Source organism: Pieris napi, chromosome 3, assembly GCF_905475465.1.
Source record: "Pieris napi chromosome 3, ilPieNapi1.2, whole genome shotgun sequence".
Lineage (NCBI taxonomy): Eukaryota > Metazoa > Arthropoda > Insecta > Lepidoptera > Pieridae > Pieris > Pieris napi.
This window is the reverse complement of record NC_062236.1, coordinates 4,525,076-4,551,447: the sequence shown is the minus strand read 5'-3', so window position 1 is coordinate 4,551,447 and position 26,372 is coordinate 4,525,076. Positions and strand designations below refer to the sequence as shown.

Here is a 26,372-nt window from a genome sequence, read left to right as displayed (position 1 = left end):
GGCAGAACATTGTTCTATATTATATTTATAAAAATTAAAGTAGGGCACATCCCACTAGTACTAATAATATGTAATTAACCTCCTTAGTATTTTTTTTTTTGTCTATGAAAATTATGTGTTAGGTTATGTCATAATTTTGAAAAACTTGTTTAAACTTTAAGGTCATATTTCCTATTATTTATTGAATAAGTTGAGTGAGATCACTTAGATATTTTATTTGAAAATTAAAAAGGTAAAATAAAAAGAAGCAGTTATAACTATTGTTTATTTGACATAAGTTTACAGTCTCTTCCATTTATACCATAATGTTTATTATGCATTCTTTGCTAGTGTTTCTGCCTTGGCCACAACTTCTTCAATAGGACCAACCATATAGAAGGCAACTTCAGGAAGGTGGTCATAGTCTCCTTGCAGGATCTTCGAGAATCCTTTAATGGTTTCTTCCAGTGGCACCAGTTTACCTGGGTGACCAGTGAAAACTTCAGCTACTTGGAAAGGTTGAGAGAGGAACCTTTGGATTTTACGCGCACGTGACACGGTCAGCTTGTCTTCTTCAGACAATTCATCCATACCCAAGATAGCAATAATATCCTGGAGAGACTTGTAGTCTTGTAGAATTTTCTGAACGCCACGAGCGACGTTATAGTGCTCTTCACCAATAATATTGGGATCCATGATACGTGAAGTGGAGTCAAGAGGGTCCACTGCAGGGTAAATACCAAGCTCAGCAATAGCACGGGACAGCACAGTAGTAGCATCCAAGTGAGCAAAGGTTGTGGCCGGAGCAGGATCAGTCAAGTCATCAGCTGGCACATAAATGGCTTGCACAGATGTAATAGAACCCTTCTTTGTAGTAGTAATACGTTCCTGCATAGTACCCATGTCAGTAGCTAGAGTGGGCTGGTAACCTACAGCTGATGGAATACGACCCAAAAGGGCAGATACTTCAGAACCAGCCTGTGTGAAACGGAAAATGTTGTCAATAAAAAGCAGTACATCCTGACCCTCTTGGTCCCTGAAGTATTCAGCCACAGTCAGACCAGTCAAGGCTACACGGGCACGAGCACCAGGGGGCTCGTTCATCTGACCATACACAAGAGCTACTTTGGAGGTCTTGTCTTTAAGTGAAATTACTCCAGACTCAATCATTTCATGGTACAAGTCATTACCTTCACGAGTACGCTCTCCAACTCCAGCAAATACAGAGTAACCACCATGAGCCTTAGCTACATTGTTGATCAGCTCCATAATAAGTACGGTCTTGCCTACACCGGCACCTCCAAACAAACCAATCTTTCCTCCCTTGGCATATGGGGCCAACAAGTCTACAACTTTGATTCCTGTGACAAGAATCTCCTGTTGTACAGACATATCTACAAACTCTGGAGCTTCAGCGTGGATCGCGGCGGTTTTGTCGGTTGGGATTGGACCGCGTTCGTCGATGGGCTCACCAATGACGTTCATAATCCGACCTAGAGTTTCTACTCCCACTGGGATACGAATAGGAGATCCAGAGTCGAGAACTGGCTGACCGCGAACCAAACCTTCGGTACCGTCCATAGCGATGGTACGCACAACGTTCTCTCCCAAGTGTTGCGCCACTTCAAGGACGAGCCTTGGCGAACGGTTCTGTACTTCCAGGGCATTGAGGATGGATGGAAGATTGTCTTCAAACTGTACGTCTACGACGGCACCGATGACTGCAACTATCTTACCTTGCCCCTTTTCTGCAGCTTTTGCAGCATAATTCCGGTTACCCGTTGAGACTGACACAATTTTTCCACATTCAGCTACGGACTTAGCAGCCAAAAGGCTGCTTCCAACTCTTCCTACAGCCCCTAACATTTTTCTAAATGATATGAGAGGGCTGAGAAAAGGTTCTTCAAAAATTTAATTATGTAATAGAAGAAATAACCTATGCGCGATACGATATCAGCGCCCTGCTCCGGAGACCAATAAGAATATATTTAAATGTTGCCAGTTGTTCGAAATACTTTGAAGTGAATTGCCAGTTGCCAGCATCCAGAAACAAAATAATTATCAGCTGTGCTTATAAATTATTGTGTGCGTTTTCCAATTACAGAGCATAATGCGACTCAGTGCCGCACAATGCCGCATAATGCTGAAGCTTAATTGGAACGTGAATTAGTTTTCAAATGCATCAGCAGAGTGCGCTATGTCAGTGTTGAAAAAAAAATGTTCTGAATAGAGTTAGCAAACTCATTAATGTATAAATAATGTGGTTAACAATAATAATTGGTTGAAAACTTTTTACGCTTATTTTAAAAATCAAATTATTTCACTAACATTTTTACGGAAATAAGAGAAAACCTTTATAGAATATAAGGTTTTAACAAGCTAAATTAACAGTAAAATATATAGTTTCATGTAAGAAGTTTACATCATTTACGTTTTGAGTAATTTTTTTTAAATGATGTCTAAAAAATTATATACTTTTTCAAAACCATTGCAATGTTTACAAAAGTATAATCCTGTAAAATAAATGTATTTACAGATCCGAATTTTAAAATAAAATTGTATTCATGTGGAATATAAAAAAAGTAACTATTAATACCTTCATCCATACTTATATTTATTTTTTTAGCAGTTTGAAATAACTTTAATTATTTTCAAAATCTACGACGAAACGAAAGCCTTACAAATTTTTCAACAATAAATAATATTTACTAACGAAAATTTCGATAAATGCCAACTTAATGAAAAAAACTGGTCAATTTTATGTCACTGTGTTGGTATTTATTGCGAGAAGCACGCGAGAGCATTAGTTTTGAGAGTGCTCAATTGTGCGAAGCGTTGCTGTAGTTGGAACATTCAACGTTGAGCATTATGCCACATAATGCGCTCTAGTGCTGTAATTGGAAAACGCACTGTATATTTCTTAAGTATTGTAACTTATGTTAACTTAGTAGACCACTTGCTACAAAATATAATGTCACAATTACTAAAATTACAATATTTCCTTAATTATTAAATTAATAAAATACATGTATTTCCTTCCTAATTCCTTAAGCATCCGAAGCCGCGAAAAAATTATTTAAATGAAATTTAAAAAAGCCTTAAGTTAAATAAATAAATACAGTTGTATTTATTTATTTAACTTACCTTCAAAAATAATCACATTACCGTATTTTATGCGTCCATTAGATACATTTTCTGAGCCTAGAAGACTAAGTGAAAATATAACGTTGGCGACGTGCTATTTTTATCATAACTAATTTTATATATAAAAAATAGTTGTTAATGTACAATATGATAACCTTTAACCACACAAAAATTGCACTTGCTTAATGAAACCAATATTCATAGAATTTTTTAAGCGTCAATCAATACATTGAGAGTATACACGAGGCTACACGAGGGAACCTCTACGTGATGTCTGTAGTCTGTGCTTACTTCATAGTTCATAATGACTTAAAGGTCTATGTTACCAGGTCATAAAATTAAAAAAAAAAAAAAAAAACATAGTTCATAGTTACTATGTAATATGTATCACAATCACAAATATTAATTATATTTTTTGATTTCTCAATTAATAGTATAACATTAATCTTCACTATTTTAAAATTGATAATGAATCATTAGGTTTGTAGTAAAAATGTTAAAAAAAATACATTATATTTAAAGAAAGTTATTTAAAACATTTCGCAATATTGTAAAACATGTTCAGAAATAGAATTGTAAACCAAGTAAGTTATTTTCTTAAATATATAATTTTGATACCAAATAAAAAGAATTGAGTGTATTCCTTGCTTATAGGTTATTCGCCAATACAGAGGACAAAAATATGTTGATTATGCAAGAGTTACTATCTTTAGTCCCTATTATGCCAAAATTATCAAAAAACCACAAAGTACGATAGCCGCCGAGGAAAGTTATGTAAAAAAATTTATGAAAACTGTCGGATGGATGGATAAAGAGAGAACGGTAATGTTTCAAAGAATTAAAAGCAACAGATCGCCATACAATTTTCAACTCAACTCACTTCACAAGTTTCTAGATTTATAATAACGTAACAAAACACTTCGCATTTCTGTCATCTATGCATTTAGTCTTAAAATATTAGATTTTTAATAACTGCTTTGTTTGTGAGAATTAAATTTTTTATATAAACAAAATCAAATTTTATTAAAACCAACAGATTCCTATAATCAAAGCACAAAGAAAGTTCTCTACAAGGGCCCGTCTGTGTATTTCACTAAAGATTTAATTTAAAATGTAATTTTTCAGCGGCTAAAATTGACAGGCTACTTTCTGTATGAGTGTGTCCCTGAAAAAGTATGCTACCAAGAATGGTTTGATATCCTTGAACTTCCTGATACATTTGCTTCGTGGTTTATTATTACTGAGCTTCATGTTTGGCTGATATTGGTTAGATATATGGCAGAAGATGTAACAGTGGCTGGAGAGAAAAAGAAGATGGTTAAAGGAGATGGCCATTTTGTTAGAAATTGTGTTATTGAAGCTTTGTGGGCAGATGTTGCTAATAGGATAAAATTACTTGAGGTATAATTTCTTAGTTCTTAAATATCATAATTCAACTTACTAATGAAACATAGGAATATATTATAGTTTAACTGTTAATTTCCTGTTTCTATAATTTTATATTGAACTGCCTTCGTGACTAAGTTTTTTAAGCTCTTGGTATAATTGATATACTTAATGGATTATTTATATAAATGTAATACTGAAGAAGATTTTTGTAAAGAAGTTTTCAAAGTTATATATTAGTCATAATAAGTCTAAGAATTCCCTACTCATTCTCATTGCAGTTATTTAAATGAAATTAACTTTTATTTTCGTACAGAAATATTATCCAATTATTCCTACTATTAGAACACACTTTTGGGTTAAGTGGTCCTGGGATATATTCCTAAATTGTGATTATTAAATTATTCAGCAAAGAAGATTTTGCTTTATTTGAAAGATTAGGCTCCATGTACCATGTGTATTGTTTATAAAATTGTTGCTATAATTTAAAATGTTCACCATTTCAGGGTGCAAATATAGTAGTAGCTAGAAAACAAGTGACTGAACTCTCGGAACAATTTCAAGCAGCCCTTGTGGGCTATGATGAAGGTCTAGAAGATGATAAGGTTTTGGCATCAGCTGTGTGGAGAAGATTTTATTCATTATCTGTGGATACTAAGGCAGAACATGTTGAGAAAATAGTTCACTTTATTAGGCATCAGGTACAGGAAGCTTTATACCAAAAAGTATACAGTTACTCTCTCAAACTATTATTCTCTTTTAGAATATATTTCTATTAATAGACTTATTTTAATTTGCTAGTACTCAAGGCATTATTTCATTAAAAATATGTTTAATTTGTATTAAAGGGATTTTAATTTAGTTTATAATCTTTAAATGGATTTTTTTTTTTCAGATGTCAGCCCTAGATCAAATACCAAGCAAAGACCTGAAATGGCAACCCCAAATCACTTGGTTAAGTATACATGATCATTAGTTAATAGTAAGTAGGTATCGTTAAGATTTATAGAATAAAACAGTAAATTATAATAATGTTTTATTTTCTCGAATTATACAACTTTGTTAATTCCTCACACTTTTTGCGGTCAAAAAGTACAGTGACAACAATCCTACATAAATTGGCTATTTTGCAATCGTTAGAGCAATTTGCCCACCTTGTGTCGCTTAGTTTTGAGTAAAATGCGCTATAAATGTCTAATAAATATTTTTTGTCTGTCACCATTGAGTAAACTAGCTCATTCATTGAATTTGGGGAGAGGTCTTTGACACCATATGTGTTTTTAAAATCGTAGAGTTTGAACCAATGCGGTCGTCTATTTGGCGTTAAGTTTGCTTCTGTTAAGTTATACACGTAGTTGCTGATGCTTATAGGGTTCTGAAAACAATAAATTACGTAATAATTAAATTATGCGTTTTACGGTAGGCAGTGAGTTGTCCTAAACCGTGAGGAAAATAGTATTTCTTAGACCTGTTGTGCCTCACGCACGAAGTCTGATCACACATCAGCTTGCCTATTAAGAAAAACAATTATTACGAACGCAGATTGCCACAAGCACAAAATCTGAGGCCAAGGCCCTGAAGGTGTATCGCCACTGATTTTTTACTGTTTTGGATGCTAGTGTTGAAGTTAAGTCTTTAATTAAAAACAAAGAAATACTTTTTTTAAGTCAGTTAATAATACAGGTTAAACTAAATGTAATATAGCGCCATCTCTTGTCACACAGAACAAAGCTCGGTAAGTCTTAATAATTCAGCAGTTTTATTACAATTTACAACTGAATTGTTTTCGATGAGTGGAGGAGCGCTAATATATGTAATACTTTAACTTAAATCTTTGAATCAAAATTCTTATTTCATTCCATTTAAATACTATACATAATTTACTTTACTTACGTAGTTATTAGGATCAAGCACAGCTATCTTATAATTCACGTTATTATTCGAGTATGCGCTGGCACTTCCGCCCCCCCATGATACAGCTATAGGAATATCCTTATCTTCAATACTATAAAATATCTTAAACTCATCTGTATGAGTGTGACCATTGAATTCCGCTGCTATTGTTTGTTGAAATCTGAAATATACATTGTGTTCAATCGATGGTATGGCGTAACTAGGGTTATTTTAGAGAATGGGCTCTGAAATCAAAATTTTCCCAGCCCAGAATTTCGTAATCTAAGGGTGCGCACTAGACCGCACTGGGGTATGCCCGGCTCCTTGTCTATTTTTTTTCTTTTATATGATCATGGCCCTTTCTAATTAGTAATTACTCCTATCTAGGATAGGAGTCCTATATATATGATAGGAATCCTATCGCTTGCAAATCAAATACACAAACCGTTGACCCCAATTAAGACCAGTACTAAAAAAAATTCAGTCTGTGATCCACAATATAGATTTACATTACAAAATATATATAAAATACATACATACACACATTAAAAATAGCTAGTAAGTAGGTACATTACAATTAGCAAAAAAACAACAGACACGAAATCTTTTATCCCAGAATGTAAACTCACTGGTCAGACACAAAATGTTTAATAGAAATAACTTGATTTATAATTTAAAGAATGCTGTTATATAAATATAAAAAAAAGTTAATAAAATCGAAAAAGACTAGAGATTTCACTCTAAATATTATAATTAAGACTTTGTTTATACTTTTTTTTTTCTTAAAATGTTTATCATAATATTTAATGTACACAGTTAATTATTATGAAACTCTTAGAATATTTATGTCGGCAAATATAGAGTTTAAATAAAGAGGGTTTACCTATTCACAATTCTATTGTATTCCCGTGTCCATGGATTTACTAAGTCATGAACTCCAGGAGGAATGTGTGTCAGGATATGAACTTTTTCACCGGCTTTTTCTGCTTTGTATAGTTCACTTACTAGCCAATCTAGATGGGTTTTAGCATCCAGTGGATCGAAGACTAGCCACCTGTAAATTAACATATCAAATGTAGGTAATTATATTGTCTTAAATAGATGGTAAACTAGAATTCATTGTAATAAATAATAGTTTAAAAAAACTAAAAAACACGCTTTTAAAGCACATCAAACTAAAAAGTGAAAAATAATTCCTAATTTAGGCTGAAAATGGTAATGAACAAAAAATACTGGTATTATTGTGAAAAAGCGTGGGGCGCTCTGTGCCATATTTTTCGTCTATCGAGCAACCCACGCTTTTTCACAATAAAAACCAGTATTTTTTGTTCATTACCATTTTCCATCGATAGACGAAAAATATGGCACAGAGCGCCCCACGCTTTTTCACAATAATACCAGTATTTTTTGTTCATTACCGCTTTAAAAGCGTGTTTTTTAGTTTTTTTAAACTATTTTTTATTTTTTAGTTAAATTTTTTTTCGGATTATTGCATTGTCATCGATCTTTGACAGGTGCGCAAAGTTTGAATTAAATCTGTCCGTTAAAAGTGGGTCAAAATCGATTTCGAAGGAGTCGGTTACATACCTACATACATATATACATACAGGTGAAGCTTATATAAAGCGTGTAATGTAATGTAATGATTTTTGACTTGACTTAATAAAACATTTTTTCATTTTAATAAGTAACGATGTTAAAGCCTCGAGTAAAAATAAAAAAAACGGATTTGTATGATTTTGTAAACCACATAGGGTTCGATTTCCAAATAAACCATAATTATTTCGTAACCAAATTTTTGTCACGTTTTAGTCTAACCACACTTTTTCACAAAATTTGCTTTATTAGGAAGTTACGAGACTCCTTACAACAACTTACCAATTGTTCTTATAAGCGATATTAGTGTTGAGTGATATTACTCTCAGGCCCGGTCGTACAACCATAGAAAAATCGCCCCGTCTACGCAGCGTTGTCTTCGCTTCCTCTGTTAAATATATTCCCCATTTCCGGGCTAAGCTCTCGTACAGCCAGGTTGTGTTTAACTTCTCTTGTGTTATTCTTTCAGGGGCAAATCTGATACAAAAGAACTTTTTAATAATTACAACACATTAGTAGGTACCTAATATATGAATTTAAACTTTTACTGCGTGCTTTTCGGTTACATAGACGACAATAGACATACTAGCTTTTCAAGGGAAAATCCCTAGTTTTTATCGTCACATTTTGTACAAAAATCTGCATATATTTTGGATAAAAATATTTTTTTTACGTCTGCTATTAGATTGACTGTTGTATTCTTTTAAATGACTTGCAAATTTATATCAGTATTGCACTCGTCGATTACCTACGTATCTCAGTCCATCAAATTGCAGCGAAAATGAATGTTAACGAATTATAAAAGAGAATAAAGCTTTTTTTTAATATACAACAGGAGGAAAACGGCAGGCTCATTTGATGTTAAGTGATACCGCCACCCATGGACACTCAATGCCAGAGGACTCGCGAGTCGGTTGCCGGCCTTTTAACCCTTCTGATATACCAGTTTACTGACCTTAAGAGAGAACTCGACTCATTGTGTCTAAAATAATTTATACTTACTGATTAGTCGGCTGAGATTCGTGGTTTCCAATAGTAGCGATGACGGGAACGTCACCAAAAGTTTTACGCAGTTTATTTACAAGGTATAGATTAACTTCGTCAATCAACTCGTAGGTGGTTTCCCATACGTGATGATCAATCGTATCTCCCATGTAATAAATAAGGTCTACATCCTAAAAAGACAAAAATAGGTAAAAAAGTTATAAAACGTTATTAGATAACTTTACTTATAATATTTGTATCTGAGGAAGTCCTATAAAACAGATATAAATGTGGCGGCGGTAGACTTGCTTTATGGTAAAAATTAAAACGGCCCACTTACAAAATAGATTCGGTGCCAGTACTTCTGTATGCAATTTCCATATGTCTTTTAATATTCGTAGCGCTGCCTTGCGATTCTGTAACTCACTTTTCGAACTCTCACTGCGGTATTCGCAGCGGCGGTCGCGCTCAAATCAGTCGTGAAGCAGTCCGCAGTGAGAGTTCGAAAAGTGAGTTACAGAATCGCAAGGCAGATATCGAAACCATCGGATTGCGCGTTATAAAAAGTAAAAACTCAACATGATAATAGTTGAGATTGCAATCGCTATAGCTATTGAGCGTTGAAGAGAAAAAGTTTTGCACTATCTCAAGTTTTACGGGACGGTCATTTATAAAGCAATTTTACGAACAACAGTAAAAGCGCCATCTCTTGTCACATCAATCAACCCTCTGTCAGAATTACCTTATGTGATGAATGTATTCTATCCACAACGTCATCGTACGCCCGAATCGGTGAATCGCAATTCCTGTAATCGCCCCAGTATCCTGCTGGAGGCTCAAACCTCTCACTCCTTCTAGTAACATTTCTAACCTCCCGTAACGTTTTAGCTACACCAACATCTATAATAGGTTCACCATTAACGATATTTAAACTCTTTAATATAATAGACTCATCTCTGTCTGGATTATACGTGTATTTATGATTTCTCGGTGTCTGTCCCTTTCTACAACATGTTGGTTCTGAACAATCAGCTACGCCGTTTTCCTCGTATAGAGGATCGATGTGGGCATCTGTGATTATCGCCACTGTAAGAGGTTTTCTATTGTCGTATGATATCTGCAAAACGTAAATTGTACGTAAATTAATCTAAAAAGATCTACAAATGTCACCTTTATAGTCTATCTATCTTTGTAAATAGACTAGTGTCTGTAGTGAATTCTAGCAATCATATTGCAATTTTTCATTCATATACGAAACACCATTGTTAATATTACGTAATAATAAGAAAGTATTCGTTTCTTATTCAAAATAAACTACGTTCAAAAAACACCAGCTATATAGCGTGTAAAATGTCAGAACTGTTGATAAGATTCAGAGTCGAGACTAATTAGACTTAAAAAGAGGGCTAAATCAACAATGTATTGGATTTCCAGATACGGGATCTTAGTTCGCGATACGTCTCGTTTATGAATATCACTATAAATCATACGCTGTAGCGCTGTAATTTTCGGATATTCGAAGGCGCCACAATTTGATTCGACTCAACACGCGTCGCGTTTCATAGGGTCGCTGGCGTTTTAATAATATTTGATATGGATAAAACCACAAGGATTACGATTACTCTATTATGTTGTCAATGAAGCAGATCGATTTCAAAAAATTGTTTATTTGAAATACAGTTGATAAAGTTATTTATTCGTGTAATCTTATAATTATTGATCAACTTTTTGGATTATCTATTTATTAAGTGATAATGTCAGTGTAGTTTATTGAATTAACCTTGAATGTCCGTAATAATAATCATGCAGCTGCAACCCATTGTCTGATATATATTTTGTTTCTTTGATTTTTCTTTTATACGTAAGACTTCATTCTGTGCCTGACGCTCGTCATTGATTTTTGGCCGTAGGACATTCTTCACAATGTTAAACTTTACCGTGTGAACAATGTTATGCAGAAAGAAAAATCAAATGGACCATAGCCAAGATATGAACGCGCGTCTGGCTTGTAAAACCTTCGATTATCTGTGACAGCTGAATTATTTATGAAAGCGTCATAACTGTATACGGGGTAATTAACTTAACATCGGAACTTTCAATGATGTTTATGTAAGTATAAACTTTTTTTGATAGCAGTTTAGACTACAGCGGTATGGTTATTAAATGATTAAAATCCTTAAATCTGGAGTGTCGATTCACGGGAAAAAAATGTTTGTATAGTAGGTAGCGGTGTTTAACCTACCGTTATTGAATGTGTACACTATTAAAACTGACCTTAGAAATTTCTCCAATAGGTGGCAATTCCACTTTCCAATTAAATCTTTCATCATTATACCTACAGTTTTCAGTTTCTATTGCGGTTTGGAAGAAAACCCCACAAAACGTGCTCGCTTCGGCTTCTGGCGTATTCCTTACTATGTATGACAAAATTGGCTGAAATAATTACGAGCTTGTTAAAGGCTGTTAACCTTGGGCAAAAACTTGGTAGAGCTCGCGTCGCGGAGCGCCGACAAGGCAGCTACCGTGTCCTGTATAGGGCGAGTGTTGGTGGTGCAGTGGGATTTTAGTGGGTTTGCACAGATAGCGAGTCCCACATAACCCTCCGCCTCAAGTAATCACACCGCGGGATCACATGCATTTCCTCGCGTAAAAAAGGAAGCGGCCGTGTTTGATCAAAAAATTTTAAAAAAAAAATTGTTCGATATATTTTAAGTAGGTGGATCGGACTCGTGGAATATGAGAACAAGTGCTTTGCCAAAAAACATAGACAAATTGCAATTTTTTTTTGTATAGAAAAAGATTTTATTGTTTCAAAATTAATAATTTAATAACAACGAACCAGTTGTCAGGCTCTTATATTGTTAAGAGCCTGACAACTAGTTCGTTGTTAAAAATAAGAAGATTTCGTGTTTTATTTCAATATTATGAATTATTTTATCTACTGTTTCTTAAATTAAGCTATTTATTTAAATATACGTTCTAAATTTTAAACCAATATAAAAAAAATTTAAACTAGGTACGTTGAAACTTTTGTTTACATTTATTTTCACAATTATAGCGCGAACTGTGATTTTTGTGACTTCAACACTGAGAATTATATTTTATATGGAATTAATATAAATTAATTAATTAATATAAATTAATTAATTAATATATTGAATGACAATGGTAATTTAGAGAAGATAATGTAATTCTACGCATATAGCGGCAAACTCAAATTACGTTTCATTGAGAGATGTACTTACCACATTTAATAAAACAGCTCCATGGCACACTTTCGGACTGACAATGGATAAAGTATTACAAATGAGAACTATTGAATCGACTAAATCTTCGTCATTTACACCCGCATTTACTAAATCGATGAATGCTGAGAATACCGACCGACATAATACGCAAAAGAGATTCTGAAAAAACATAGAAGATTAATTAATTAAACTACACAAGATTATTTAATAAAAATATTTTCACACTAAGGACCATTCAATATACCTACATTAACAAAGTTTAGTAATGCTGTTACTTCTAGTAAAAGATGGAAATGGACAGGACACATTATGAGAGATGACAAAGAAAAATGACGAAATAAGCGACAAAATGGCTTCCTCGTCTATAAAAAAAGAAAACGAGGAAGACATTTAAAAATATGGGAAGATGATATAAGTAGAGCAGCTGGCCCTACGAAAGCTAGACACCGAGAAACGTGGAAGCTCTTAGAGGAGGCCTATGTCCAAGGTCAAGCTATAAAATATACATTAACCGGCTTGTCGATCAATTATTTATTAGTGTTTATAGGACCTACTTCACATTTTTATGTATGTTTCTGTGCAATAAAGACTATTATTATTACTACTCTATATACATTACAGTAATGACTACAATACTTATTCTAAATAAAAACTATAAATCAAAATATTTGTGATTAATAGTCGAACATAAATGTCACTTTAATTAAGGTAATAAATAATGTAACGTAACGAATCTGGACGAATCGAAATACATAGGAACTGTTACATAAAAAGTTTTCTTTTTCCCAACTTTTAAATTATTTTGAATTTGGAACACGTTTATTATTTTAAAAACTTCTTTCGATTTTGCACCATTTCACAATTTTTTTCGTGTTCGGAATTGGGTGTTAAAGAAAATAGGATTGCCTTGCATAAAGTGGGTATGGAGCCGTCGGTCATATTCCAGACACTTCAGCCATATGTTCGTATATCGTAGTATCAATAGATACTACACTTCGTCTGTCGAAGACCAGAAAAGATCGGGGCTGCCGCGTGCTGTTAATACGGTTAAAGCCAGAATTCGTTGATACCCCATTAGGAAGCTTTAAATCTTATCGCGAGAAATGAAGATTCCCGCAAGGACTCTGTCGCGTATTATAAAATAGGACCTGAAGCTTGGTGCTTATCAATATAAAGAACATACCCTAAATCAATCTTTAAAATTAAAGAGAGTGGATCGATCGGAGCGCCTTCTGTCGCGATACGCAGGTGAAAAGTACAGAAATATGCTCTACCGATGAAAATTTTTTTTACGATTGAAGAACACTACAATAAGCAAAATGATAAAGTGTACGCTCACAGTTCTAAAGAAACTACTCAAGTTATCGGAAAGGTACAACGTGGTCATCATTTTGCGTCAATGATGGTTTGGTTGGCGTGTCTTATCAAGGAGTCACAAAACTATATTTTTGTGAAAAAGGAGTAAAAACTTCAGCCAAAGTGTATCAAAATACAGTCTTGGATCATGTTGTGAAACCTCTCAGCAATACACTTTTTAAAAATATACCGTGAACTTTCCAACAGGATTCTACACTTGGTCACAAGGCAAGAACTACCCAAGCCTGGCCAGAAACTAACGTTCCGGCCATCTAATCCAGACCTCAAGCCTTTAGACTTCAAATTATGGTCAGTTTTAAAGGACAGGCAGGCCTGCTCTAAACGACACGGCGATATTAAGTCTCTTAAAAATATTTTGAGCAAGCAGTGACGACATTTCACTTGGAAAAAATAAAGGCCTGTATAAAAGCCAAAGAATAGAACATAGGTATAAATGTACATATATACATAGGTATAAATTTTAATAATATTACATTACTCCATTTTTTTAAAAATGCATTTTCATTTGTAACAGAACTTATGGCTGGACTAGGTAGATATTATCATTTAATGTGATATAATTTAATCAAATAAACAATATTTACAAAAAACATTCAAACAAAGCAAAATACTTTGAAAATTCTATTTTGGCAATTAGCTCTAATTTAATATATTTAGCAAAATATAGGGAAATATATTTATAAAATATAAGGTTCCGAGTGGGCTGCACCCAATCCTATCGAAATTCTCGGCTTTACACTAAAAGTCTAAGGCGCTGAAAGTGGCCCTAATACCAGCTAGGCTGACTCAAGCCGGGTTTCCACCGCGAAAGGGTTAGGCGGGACGGACGCCTTTTAAATGAAATAGGTTTACATTTCCACCAACAAAGAGATTTGTCTGTTGATTTCCACTGCAAAAGGAAAATGAGAGAGAGGAATCAGCGGAGCGGAGCCTTACGAGAACCTCAGGAGATTTGCGTATCCACTCAGACAGCAATGAAAAAGATGTAAATATTTTACCCCATTGATGCTTTAGTATGTGAAACAGAAATCAAACAACTAACCGATCTGCCTGCCAATCTTGTTTCATCGTTTACAAATTCATCTTGCGGCAAATATAAAATTTCTGCCAAATCATGTATCGTGCCCCAGTCTGAGTGATTTAAATTATTTTTGCCCGCTCGAATAAATAAATTTGTTAGACCATCTGAAAATATACGTTATTTTAAAAATATGATTTCTTCGTATCACGAACAAATCGCGCTATATTATCGCATTTTAAGTCGAATGAAACATAATTTTCAGTCTTACGGATAAAATGCGAGAAATTAAATTTGAAATGGGGTTAAACATTTTTATCTAACTAGGTATCATTTTATTCCTTTATATAATATACTTTCCATTGTTCTGTTACCTGCAAACTGAGAACCATAAGCAAATTAATGAAAATTATTTTATGATTTAATCTTGTTAAATTTATTCCATTCCGCATTAGGGAAGTAAGAAACAACTTATAACAGTATCAACGACGAATAGCCTAAATAGTAATTCCTCGTTTAATTAAGAAGAAACTAAAAAAATATAAATATGAAATAATTATCCATACAAATAAATGCATTGAAATGTCATCTACTACTCACTTAATATCTAATGTTACGTTTCAATTATTACAAATCCTTACCTGTCGATAAATAATTGGTTGCAACACACCCACTTATTATAACAAATGTACAAAACAACACTTTCATCTTTACACAACGATGGATTAAGGAATAATGATTGATAACACGGCTAACATTTATTTATATTCAGTTGATTGAATATAATATTATTAATTGAACGTAGAAAAATCAGCTAATAATTTACTTACGATGATAAAAGGTAATACGGATAATATTAATAAAAAAAATGGGTGCGTGTACTTATGTACGCGCGTAAGAAGTTATACTTCTTTGGCATTATTAAAAATAGTTTTTGATTGCATGCAAATTATTCATTACAATTAAATAATCAAAGACTGGAAAAGGAGTCATTATAGACAATAAAGTTCAGTTTATATTTGAAAATTAAATAAATAAATATTTATTATTATTCTGTTACATTAAGTGTAACATAAATTCTATTATTATTCGAATGTTGTTTTTAAATTATGTCCGATGCCGTAGCATCTTCCGTGGTCAACTTCATTCTGTTAATTTTGTGTCACGGTGCGCGCGCATCGTAAAATTTCACTCTCATCAATTTTTCATAACGCGCCTCAAGAAGTATAACTTTAAAAAAATACTACAGCATCATTAGAAAAGTATAATTTTGGAGTATTATTTTTTTACCACTTCTGAAAACGTTTTAGGCTCGTAATACTAAGTTTTATTAAATAGTATAAAAATACCGTTTTAACGGATTTGCAACAAACTGCTTAAATGCTGAGTTATCAAATCCAGAACGATTTCGATATTCCTTAAATTTATTGATAATATTGCTTCCTGAATTTTAATCCAAATTAATAACACTATGAAATGGCATTATGTAAACATTTCTAGCCAGGAAAATTGATTTAAATTTAAAGTTTTTTTCGTCATCGTTGAAAATTAAAGCTTATCTATGAAACCAAATTAATGTTTGAAGGCTCATGGAACGCCTGCCATCACGCTCATACGTTATGTAATTCAGGCCCATTAAAAGTTACAAGTCATGTCTGGTAAAAAAAACTACAATAAATATTTTATCTATTCAAATTTATTATAATTAATCAATCAATTTTTAATCTATCACGTGGTAAGCATTCAATCAATTTATAGTGGCATTCAATTAGGTCCGATTTGATAAAGTGTAAAATGTGCAGACGATAAATAATTTAAAAATTTCTACACTAACAAACCTATTTTCTTGTTACCAATTAAATTTAAATAAAAAAACAGTTTCAAGATATCGGTATATCTATGATATTACGCATTCAAATAACTAGCTACGGAACCGACGTAAATTTTTTTTATATAAGTAACTAGTCTGGCCATAAATACATAATACTGTTACATAAATACTTTTTTTTTTTTTTTAATATTATGGCAACAGCTTCAACTTTATGCCAGTTTCAAGTAAAAGGTTGGGAAACTACACGCGAAAAAAAATAAACAAAGACATCAAAAGGAAATAAAGGGATAAGCTGGTTAAAAATAAAATATGTACATAAACATATTACATCTTAATATTATTATAGATTATGAAAGAAGATAATACATTATAATACAATAAAGGATAAAGCAAAAGGCAGGAGATTTTAGTCGGAAACGGAACATGAAGTGATTGTAAAGAATTCAGAAAGGAGGTACGGTCATATTGGGAACAAGAAAAGAAAATATTATGGTCAAGGTCACCAATATCTTCTCCACACTCACAAATATTACTATCAATAATACGAAGCCTTGCTAAATGATGAGGTGTACAAACATGTCCTAAACGCATTCTGGAAATGATAGAAGTGACAGTTTTAGAACTTTTAACCTCAAAGAACCATGGTCTACTGGGGATCCTGGGTTGAATTTCAGCATAATGTTTGCGTTTGAACTTGCTGCTTCTCAACCAAACATCATTCCATGACTCCCAAAGATGGGTTTTCGGAAGAGCAGCTAAATCATGACAATAATTAATGTATGGGACTATGTCTCCATCCTTTATAGCTTCTTTAGCAAGCTCATCGGCTTTCTCGTTTCCTTTAATTCCACTGTGACTGTGAGAACATATTAAAAGCTTATCACGTATTTCGCAAATAATAGGATAACAAAGTTTCATTTGGAAAGGAAATTTTTCAAGAGATTGTAGTGCACTTTTTGAGTCTGAAAATATGATTGTACTTTTAGATTTTAATAAAATAACTAGTTCTAAAGCTTTTAAAAGAGCAAAACACTCTTCAGTAAAAACCGAGAATTCAGGAGGAAGTTTAATCTTTTGAATTATTTTATGTTGCCAATGAATTAGACCAACTCCAACACAATCATCAACAGAGATTTTAGAGGCATCTGTAAAAATATAAATACTTTTCTTTTTTTCAACTTTTTAATTATTTTGAATTTGGAACGCGTATCTTATTTTTAAATTTTCTTTCGTTTTTGCACTATTTCACATATTTTTTCGTGTTCATTATCAAATTACAATATGAAATGGGGTGTTAAAGTAAATAGGTGATAGCCTTGTACTTACAAAGTGGGTATGGAGCCGTCGGCATATTCCAGACACTTCAAAAGCTTGCGATTAGCCGTATGAAAATCTTTAATAAATATGTAGGTATACATTTAAATAATACTATATTATGTACTTCATTAAAAAAATGCATTTTCACTCGTAACAAAACTCCAGCCATAGACAGGTATATTGTTACAATTGGATTAAACTACTTGGAAACATGCTGCTTCATTGGACAATCAAACTAGACAATATCAACTGGTTGCTAATCTAGACGTATAGGTTCATATTTGCTTTTAATTTTCTTTTTTTGAACTGTTAATTATTATTGTTTTTATAAAGTATAATGTAAAATATATAGTTGCAATATTTCTGAATATGTGAGCACGATGTAGGTATCTACATAATAATTTACTTATCTGCTGCATTGTTTTTGATAACATCATCCGCTTATTTTCTTTAAGTATAGTAGTTTTTTTTTATTCTAGGTACATGGTCTTTACATATAATTATCAAATCAATGTATGCAAAATATTGTAAAAACTATTTTAAAAGAGAAAGTATGGAGTTTCTTTCTCATTCTTCTCCATATGAAACTAACTTTTGGTAGGGGCAATAGTAATTTTGACTCTCAAAAGTGCCTTTTCTGACTTTTAAATGTTGCGTCAAAACAATTCATACGAGAATGTACAGGTACAGTACAAACGTTTATTTATTACAAGCAAAAACTCGTTCTATTCAAAATCGAGACTTAGCGCTAACTGTCCAGTAGGTATGTCAGATCCAATACAATTTTGAAAAACGGGAGTTATATTTAGCGTTAACTGGCGCTTTTAATAAAATATATCGTAGGGGAAGGTGGGGTAAGACGGGGTAGCGAGGTAAGATGAGGACCCTACCAAAACAGATAATACAGTGTCACTAGCAAATTTATTTTAGCGCTAACTGTATTTCGCAGTACCTACTTGTCACTGTCATAAAAAGTTTGATCGGATGAGTGCAGGTTTCTACTTGGTAAGTATGTTTTTTGTATTTTAAGTGGTATTATCTAATTATTGACGCATATAAAGTGCGTGACTGTTCATAGCATATGATATGTAAAACGTGTGACATATTTTTTTATTGATGTTTCTTTATGTTACTATTCTAAACTCATTAATTCGTTGTGGCTTGCTTCGACTCATAACCTCAAAAAATTTAATACAATTTATAAGTCCAGTTTGGGACACATGCGGGCAAAACGGGAATGGTACCCCATCTTACCCGGTGATTTGTTCTTGTTTGATTTTGATTTAATTTCACAATATCGTTATTAGTTGGGTTAATTTAATTATTTTTTTATTCAGTATGGTTCGAGATTATGAAATACATACTCACAGAGGAGAGTGGAGTGAAGAACAGAGGCCGCAGAGGCCACCGAAGTCGAATGGAACGCTCCAACACCATCGATAACGACCTCTAATCTAGTAGGTACAGCAAGCATCAGTAAATGATTCATTGGATAATGATTGGATAAGTCATCATTCCATCTGGTTGGTCCGAAACAGTTAATGCCTTATTCACGAATAGCCGGAAAAAAGACCAAGACAAATTCGAAGAAGAGAAAAATTGCTATTATCACTGCATCTGCATATAAAACGGAATTAGAAGAAAGTCAAAACAGTAAGAAATCGACACCAAAGATAACAAACAAGAGATTTAAAAAAACTTTTTTTTGTTTTAACTTATTATAATTAAAGGAAGAAAAGAAAAAATAATTATTTTCTAATATAATAAATAAATAAATAACCAAAACCGAATGACTGATGCAAGGAGTAATTGAACAAATCGTTTTTTTTATACCGCCGATCGTAGAAACTCGCAGCCTTTTAGGAATCGGTACCTACACATAGATAAAAATCTATAGGATTACATATCTTTATTAGATTGTCTCATAACCCTCTATTAAATACTTTAATTTAAAAAAAATCATACTATTAACAAATTCTCTGAATATTGTCTAGCGCGCCCCGGGGAGGATGCGTTTCAAAATCGCCACTTGATCTTTCTTTTATGTCTGTTTCAATATAATCTTACAAAGTGGGTAATTTCTAGAGTTGGCTTTCTAGGTTATCGGTTTGATTTAGCAAACCGACAACGTCTATATTATTGTGCCAAAGAACTTTACTAAAACTAACTACTGTATAAGGGAATGAACAATACCTGAGATTATCACTGCTACGGAAAATGAACATTTTTCAATGCAGTTTAAGCAACTTGGCGCTAACTAGGGATGGCGATCTGAGATCGATTAATCGAAGAATCGATTTTTCGAGCAGAAAATATCGATTTTTTAAATCGATATGAAGTACTGTGTCGATTCACTGAATCGATATATCACCCTTGAAAATCGACATTCGATTTTTTCTGTTTTGGTATAAACCATACAATTATTTGCATTTAGTTGAATGTGCCTGAATTATAAGAGTGCTGCCGGTTAAAGAGTTAACTACTCATAAACTCGCGAGATGGCTGTATGTTTAGTATCCTTTACTCGCCTCTCTTTAATAAAAAAGTTACGTTTGTAGTCTTTGACTTTATGTATTTATAATCTGTGACGATTGATATTGCATTATTCATTTGTTATTGTCGTTTAATGAATACTGTTATTAGCGTAATATAAGTATTTTCATGATTGATTTTCATCAGATTTTCATGTAGTGTTTGTTGCTAAATAATAACTAATTGAGAGTAGGTAAGTAAATAAGTAAAGCGCTTCTTATTTTTTACTTTTTTGCAATCAATAAAAACATTCAGTATATAAATACTTTTTTTTTTTTTATAGTTGATCTTATAGTTTGATACGGTAATAAAAATAATTGTTATTTTTGAATTCCCTGATTTTATTGATAAGATATCGTTAATTGCAATATTAATCTTGTTTTTAGTAAAATTGATACAAATTTACATTGTAAACGCAAACTTGAAAAAAAGATCGATTTTTTAAGAATCGATTTTGTAGGCCTCGATTTTTTCGTGAATCGATTCATTAGACTACGATTCGAATCGATTTAAAAATCGATCTTTTTCGTAAAGAATCGCCATCCCTAGCGCTAACAGCTGCTTGTGTCAACCTATTTTTTATCAGATACTATATAGTATATACTATTACTACTACATATACTATATACTATTTTACGCAGATATTTTATAATGTTATTTTTGTAAGTTCTAAATGTACAAATAGTCCCGCATACACGAGCCAGTTAATAAAAATACCAAAATAACAAATAACCCTTTATTTTTTAAATGGAATACATATAAAATAAAATGTAATATATATCACACTTCTGTCATATCAACGTCCTCAATGACTAGATCATCGAGCATTTCAGCGAGTGTGATGCGCGGGAGTGAGGGATCAATCTCGTCCGTGTCCACTGGGATTTTGTCAGCATCCTTGAAAATATTAATATTCTGCCGGAAGGCCGGATCTTCTTCCAAGTCATCAAGGAACTCATTATAATCACTGGAATTGAAATTTTAATTAATAACTACAAGATTTATGACATTTATGACTAAGTAATTACGAAATATTCTTGTCCGCACAATAAAGCCGGTTGCAGACCGAAAACTAAGCTATGCCAAGGCTAAGCTATGCCAAGCAAGCTAGGCTAAGCTAAGCTAGAAATAAATAGCGTGCACACCAACATCTAAGCCAAGGCTCAGTCAGTGTGTGCAAAGGGAGTGCGGGGTAGCGGGAGGGGCTTATCTTAGCTCGTGTAGCTGCGCATCGGCATACACAACTAACTTAGCTTCGCATATTTTAGTTAGCACACATAGCTTAGTTCGCACAGTTTGCGGTCTGCACACAAGTATGGAAAACTGCGTCAGCTATGCGAGCTAAGCTAAACTAACTTAGCTTAGCTCTTGGTCTGCAACCCGTATAAGGGTTAAAGTTCACAGTCAAGACTTAGCTAAGTATGATTTCTGTATTTAAAATCTTGCCCTAAGCACGAACAGTATAGTTGAATAATTAGAACGTATGGAAAATCTGGACAGTAAATCGTGAGCATATTTGGAAATAAAAGCCAAAACCAATTGTTGGATGGATCAGAATTTCGTTTAACATTTTCATCAAATGATAAGTCAAAGACATTATACCTCCTATTGCTTTATGGCAACACAAAAGCTAATAAAACAGTGTTTTGTCCCTCTCACACGAATTGAGGATTACGTTAGTAAGAGGAAAACATTCTTTAACAGAAATGTGCCATTTATGACATTTTAAAAGTTACATTGTTATCCGTTTATCAGCTGTCTCTGAAGCCGAAGCCATCAAAAACATGATAATCGATATTTTAGAATTATTTTTATAATCACACATATATTGTACTATCTGTTTTTGTTTGTCAGTATCATTAACAATTATTAGCATAATAATGGCACATTTAACGATACAACGGGTGTTCTTTCATTAATAAGCATCTTTTCCAGGTTAATCCTGATATATAAATAATTTATTTTAAGCAACTTAGTATATAATATGTATAAATGTTCAGTGTGACATTCATAAAAAATGACATAGTCTAAGCATTTTATCTGTCAAAAGTAACTATGTACGTCTATTTTACGATTTCATCATTATTACAGACTAGCAATAACGTGAACATTTTCAATGGCCAAACATTTCTGAAAAGATCAGTATTACGATCCGGCCACGACATTTACAAGAACTGGGAGTAAATGTAATTTTTTACTAAGTGATAAACATTTAGATTTTATTAATTCTCAATAATTTTCTGCCAAAACATTTGCTAACATATGAACTAAGACAAATATTTAAACGGAATTAAATTTGAATGTAACTCAATTTAAAAAAACAAACTTACTCGTTAGAAGAGCTATTCCTCTCGTGTAATTCGTCCGCCATATGTTTGAGTTTCCAGTTCCGCGCGCGCCTACGCGCCGACCGCTCGCCATAGTATTTCTTCACGAGAAACACATCAGGAATCGAACTCCGGTCTAACTTATCGAAATTGTCATCGTTTACATTGGAATCACCCAAGTTATACCTACAAATAAGCTAGTTTAAAATCATTTCAATGGTTAGTGCTTAGTGCACATTGATTGTTTAAACTCTTTTTTAATGTATCTCAAATTAAAAGAGAAATTGGCGAAATAATAACTCTGTATGCATCTACTTTTTTATGTAAAATAAAAATAAAATATGTTTATTATGGAACATAAGATACATGTATCACTTATTCCACGTCATTAAATTTGAATTTGTAGGCATCCCTACTCATCGGCAAAGAAGACAGAGGGTGTAGGCCGAGAGAAAAAGCCGGCGTAAAAAACTCTCAGTACTCTTTTAAAATAGCAAATCATCAAACAACACTTATTTTTAAACAAATATACTTCTATGTTAAACAAAATCTTTAGACAATTTCAATTTAAATAAACTTTTTTAATACTCACCCTAGCGCAGTATCCCCAGGCTTCAATATGTGGCCCAAGTGCGTTCTTGTGTGTACAGGATTAACATCAAGACCTAACTCGCTGGCTTTCACCACCCATACATCAGCCACTACATGCTTATTTGACACCACACCTTGGCCAGGGAATGATTTCTTCTCCTATATTAAATTTACTTTTTAATTTATATCCTATTTATATTCACTAAGTGATGTCATAACCCAAGGACATTGAATTTTGTTCGCAAACTCCCAATTACTGTAATGATTTTTCCTTTGTTTTTTTTTTATTGGACAATTCACAGCAATTGACCTAGTCCCATGCTAAGCTGGTGAAGCTTGTGTTATGGGTACTAGGCAACGGATATACATACATATTATAGATAGATACACATATAAATACATATTTAAACACCCAAGATCTAAGCACAACACCAAATGCTCATCACATTGATGTTTGTCTCACACGGGGATCGAACCCGGGACCCATGGATTCGCAGTCAGGGGTACTAACCACTAGACCAATGAGCCGTCCTTTACACCAATGGTTTCTTAAAAATTTACTTTTTAATCAGATATCTGTGTCATATGTATATTAAAATTATTGATTCTCAGGGAATTCAGCACAGTACATTCCAAAATAAAGATTAAATAACAAACCTATTAAGTATTTTTTTTTATGTAACATGAGGCAAACGGGCTGGAGGCTCATCTGTTGTTAAGTAATACAAACAAAACACTGAACACTTACATTGCCAGAAGGCTCACAAGTGCGTTGCCGGCCTTTTAATAAATGAATAAAAACTTACATGTTCTTTTAAAATATCAATGTCCATAACAATATACTCCACAAGTTGTTTAGGATTGCAGATTGGTGTAAATGGATGTCTCCAATACACAGTCGATGATATGTCACTCACTGAAAAAAATAATAACCATGAATTAATAATAACATGGCAGTGGCTTATATTTAATGGATACCATAATTCAATCAGTACTAAACTCATGGTATAATATTTTCTTTGTGTCACCACACTAATTACACCTGTATCAATACAGAAATCATAATTTTTATAGGAAAGAATCACTGTTAAATGCACTTTCTATATCTATGTAATCATACAATTAACTGATATATCACTAATGCCTGATAAAATGCAATATTAAACTGTATGAAGTCTAATATTAATATTCCAAAGCAGATACTAATCTCAGGAACTACTGTAACAATAAACCTATACCAAATCATGCACATATAAATTTAATCAGGCAAAACAGCTAGTTCTACATATCTTGCAATTGACATACCTTGCCCAGAACTTGCATCAATAAGATGTATTGTACTGGTTACTCTTTGCACTAAGCAGATAGGTGATATTGCACCTAACTGATGAGTCAATTTCTTGGGAAGACAGACAACACTATCTTTTGACAATGGAACAATTTCAATACTAAATGTGAATTTGTAGTTGTAGACATTACTGTGAATGTCATGAGATATCAACTTCTTTGAGTGCTGACATTTGATTGGGAGCACTGATTGAATAAAATCAACCATTTTACGTGCATGGTTTTCTGATGCATAGAAAAAGTCCAAACCATCTGAAATTGAAAGTTATATTTTGAGTTTTGACCCAAGCTGATAGAAAATCATATTTCGCAATTCTAAACATTGTGAGTCTTAAATTTAATGTTACATTTAATTTCAATGTGCAATAAACTCAATTTAAAAATAATCACCATAACATAAAGCTGTACATTATTTCTTACAACTTTTGTACACTATTATAATGTAATTAAAATGGAAAAATTTAAATAATTGTAATATGTAAGCAGAACACTTGATAGTTTTCTTCCTTTCTAAAGAATCAAAAACAAATTATTGTAGTAATTGAAGGAAAGTTTACAGGAAGTAATCCTTATTCAAAATTACATACCATGTTTTGGTTTTATTCCAAGTGTATTAGCATGTGCTTTGTGCTTTAAAATCAATTGTTCAAGGTAGTAGAATGTTTTTCTGTTGTTTGCCCTTTGTCTGACCTGTACCAGGGCACGCCAGTAGTCTTGTGCCTCTGAACGGTGGCAAGCATCACACATTTGATGCTGTACTACATACTCTACTATAAATGTCTGCTGCAATACAGCTCCACCCATCACTTCTCCTTGTACAGTCAACTTAACCTAAAATTATATTATTAAAATGTCATTGTCACAATATATATAAAGTAGTGTAAAGAGCCTAGAGAGTGGTCCCTAGTCACCAGATCTATCCTCTTTCTATGTCATTATCCTTTATTATCTTATTAGCCTTACAGTTTAAAAGTTTTTACAACATGTAATAAGAATGTATCCTGTTACTTTCAATAGATTAGAATAAAATTAGAGATCTTGAGCATAATAAATACCTTTATTCGTTTGGAATGTGGCTCAGTCCAAGCAAAGCCAGCATCCACTAATTTTACTCTATTAAGACCTTTGAGTCTTTTAAGGCACAGAGCTAAAAGTTCTCTAGATTCCAATGCACAAACAACCCATTCAGCTGGTGGCTGAAGATATCTGTAATAAACAAACGAATTGAAAAAACTGCAACGACTTTCGAATAGTTTTATCATACATATAAACTATTTCTTATACCAACCAACCTTTCACATCCGCGACAGAAGAAGAGAGTAGCCTGCTTAGGAACGCCTTCTGTAATATCTATATGAGCCCTTAAGCAAGCCACACACATGTTGGAGGGATTTGCTTCTATAGGTACAGCACATTGACAGCACAATCTAAAATAAATAATCGAAATTACAGGCATTCTCTAAATATTATAACCTCGCAACTGCAACAAATTTATACTTACATTCGTGTCCCCGTGGCCAGCGATTCATCTTCGGGAGCAATATACTCCATATTTTAATAATAATACTTATAAACTATTTTGACTTAAACTGGTCACTAAATGATTTCTAAATATTAATTGTAAAATAAGGAAGTGTTGAACAAATCAACGTGAATCGTAATCGCTTGAACTCTTGAAGTAATAGTGTTCTGTGGCACTGGACTTGGAGACAGGAGAAGTGCGAACTGAAAAAACTAAATGCGTATTTTGAGATTGGAGTTTGACTTTGACGCAAAGTTTTTTTTTTATCTTTCTTGGCCTG

The 26,372-nt window shown here is 33.0% G+C and overlaps 4 protein-coding genes across 4 annotated transcripts; 1 reads left to right on the top strand and 3 right to left on the bottom strand.

Annotated features, from left to right (window-relative positions):
- Positions 1 to 251: 251 nt before the first annotated feature.
- LOC125063558 (ATP synthase subunit beta, mitochondrial) lies at positions 252 to 1,973 on the bottom strand. Its single transcript, XM_047670062.1, has one exon. It carries the CDS (start codon positions 1,843 to 1,845, stop codon positions 313 to 315), a length of 1,533 nt encoding a protein of 510 aa, XP_047526018.1. The 5' UTR covers positions 1,846 to 1,973; the 3' UTR covers positions 252 to 312.
- A 1,512-nt stretch (positions 1,974 to 3,485) lies between these two features.
- On the top strand, positions 3,486 to 5,538 carry LOC125063564 (ubiquinol-cytochrome-c reductase complex assembly factor 1). The gene is made up of 5 exons (XM_047670072.1): positions 3,486 to 3,707; positions 3,778 to 3,945; positions 4,249 to 4,524; positions 5,016 to 5,210; positions 5,405 to 5,538. Exons 1-5 carry the CDS (start codon positions 3,681 to 3,683, stop codon positions 5,483 to 5,485), a joined length of 747 nt encoding a protein of 248 aa, XP_047526028.1. The 5' UTR covers positions 3,486 to 3,680; the 3' UTR covers positions 5,486 to 5,538.
- Positions 5,533 to 15,367, bottom strand: LOC125063554 (sphingomyelin phosphodiesterase 1-like). Its single transcript, XM_047670055.1, has 10 exons — positions 15,267 to 15,367; positions 14,650 to 14,792; positions 12,228 to 12,389; positions 11,257 to 11,415; positions 9,725 to 10,099; positions 9,001 to 9,173; positions 8,281 to 8,475; positions 7,286 to 7,456; positions 6,403 to 6,583; positions 5,533 to 5,884 (listed from the first exon to the last, which is right to left on the bottom strand). The coding sequence occupies exons 1-10, from the start codon at positions 15,331 to 15,333 to the stop codon at positions 5,546 to 5,548; spliced, it is 1,965 nt and encodes a 654-aa protein (XP_047526011.1). The 5' UTR covers positions 15,334 to 15,367; the 3' UTR covers positions 5,533 to 5,545.
- A 5,660-nt stretch (positions 15,368 to 21,027) lies between these two features.
- On the bottom strand, positions 21,028 to 26,293 carry LOC125063559 (60S ribosomal export protein NMD3). Its single transcript, XM_047670063.1, has 9 exons — positions 26,072 to 26,293; positions 25,863 to 25,997; positions 25,626 to 25,776; positions 25,158 to 25,401; positions 24,529 to 24,822; positions 24,030 to 24,139; positions 23,225 to 23,382; positions 22,636 to 22,818; positions 21,028 to 21,272 (listed from the first exon to the last, which is right to left on the bottom strand). The coding sequence occupies exons 1-9, from the start codon at positions 26,119 to 26,121 to the stop codon at positions 21,086 to 21,088; spliced, it is 1,512 nt and encodes a 503-aa protein (XP_047526019.1). The 5' UTR covers positions 26,122 to 26,293; the 3' UTR covers positions 21,028 to 21,085.
- Between the last annotated feature and the right edge of the window lie 79 nt (positions 26,294 to 26,372).

Coding starts and splice junctions, on each gene's coding strand:
- LOC125063558 (XM_047670062.1), bottom strand. CDS start 1,845: ATGTTAGGGGCTGTAGGAAGAGTTGGAAGCAGCCTTTTGGCTGCTAAG.
- LOC125063564 (XM_047670072.1), top strand. CDS start 3,681: ATGTTCAGAAATAGAATTGTAAACCAA. Junction 3,946..4,248: donor GGATGGATAAAGAGAGAACG/GTAATGTTTCAA, acceptor GTAATTTTTCAG/CGGCTAAAATTGACAGGCTA. Junction 4,525..5,015: donor ATAGGATAAAATTACTTGAG/GTATAATTTCTT, acceptor TCACCATTTCAG/GGTGCAAATATAGTAGTAGC.
- LOC125063554 (XM_047670055.1), bottom strand. CDS start 15,333: ATGAAAGTGTTGTTTTGTACATTTGTTATAATAAGTGGGTGTGTTGCA. Junction 7,457..8,280: donor ATCGCTTATAAGAACAATTG/GTAAGTTGTTGT, acceptor GTTAATTTACAG/GTGGCTAGTCTTCGATCCAC. Junction 5,885..6,402: donor TGCTTGATCCTAATAACTAC/GTAAGTAAAGTA, acceptor TATTGTTTTCAG/AACCCTATAAGCATCAGCAA.
- LOC125063559 (XM_047670063.1), bottom strand. CDS start 26,121: ATGGAGTATATTGCTCCCGAAGATGAATCGCTGGCCACGGGGACACGA. Junction 25,998..26,071: donor CTGGCCACGGGGACACGAAT/GTAAGTATAAAT, acceptor TATTTATTTTAG/ATTGTGCTGTCAATGTGCTG. Junction 23,383..24,029: donor TTGATATTTTAAAAGAACAT/GTAAGTTTTTAT, acceptor AATTTAATATAG/GAGAAGAAATCATTCCCTGG.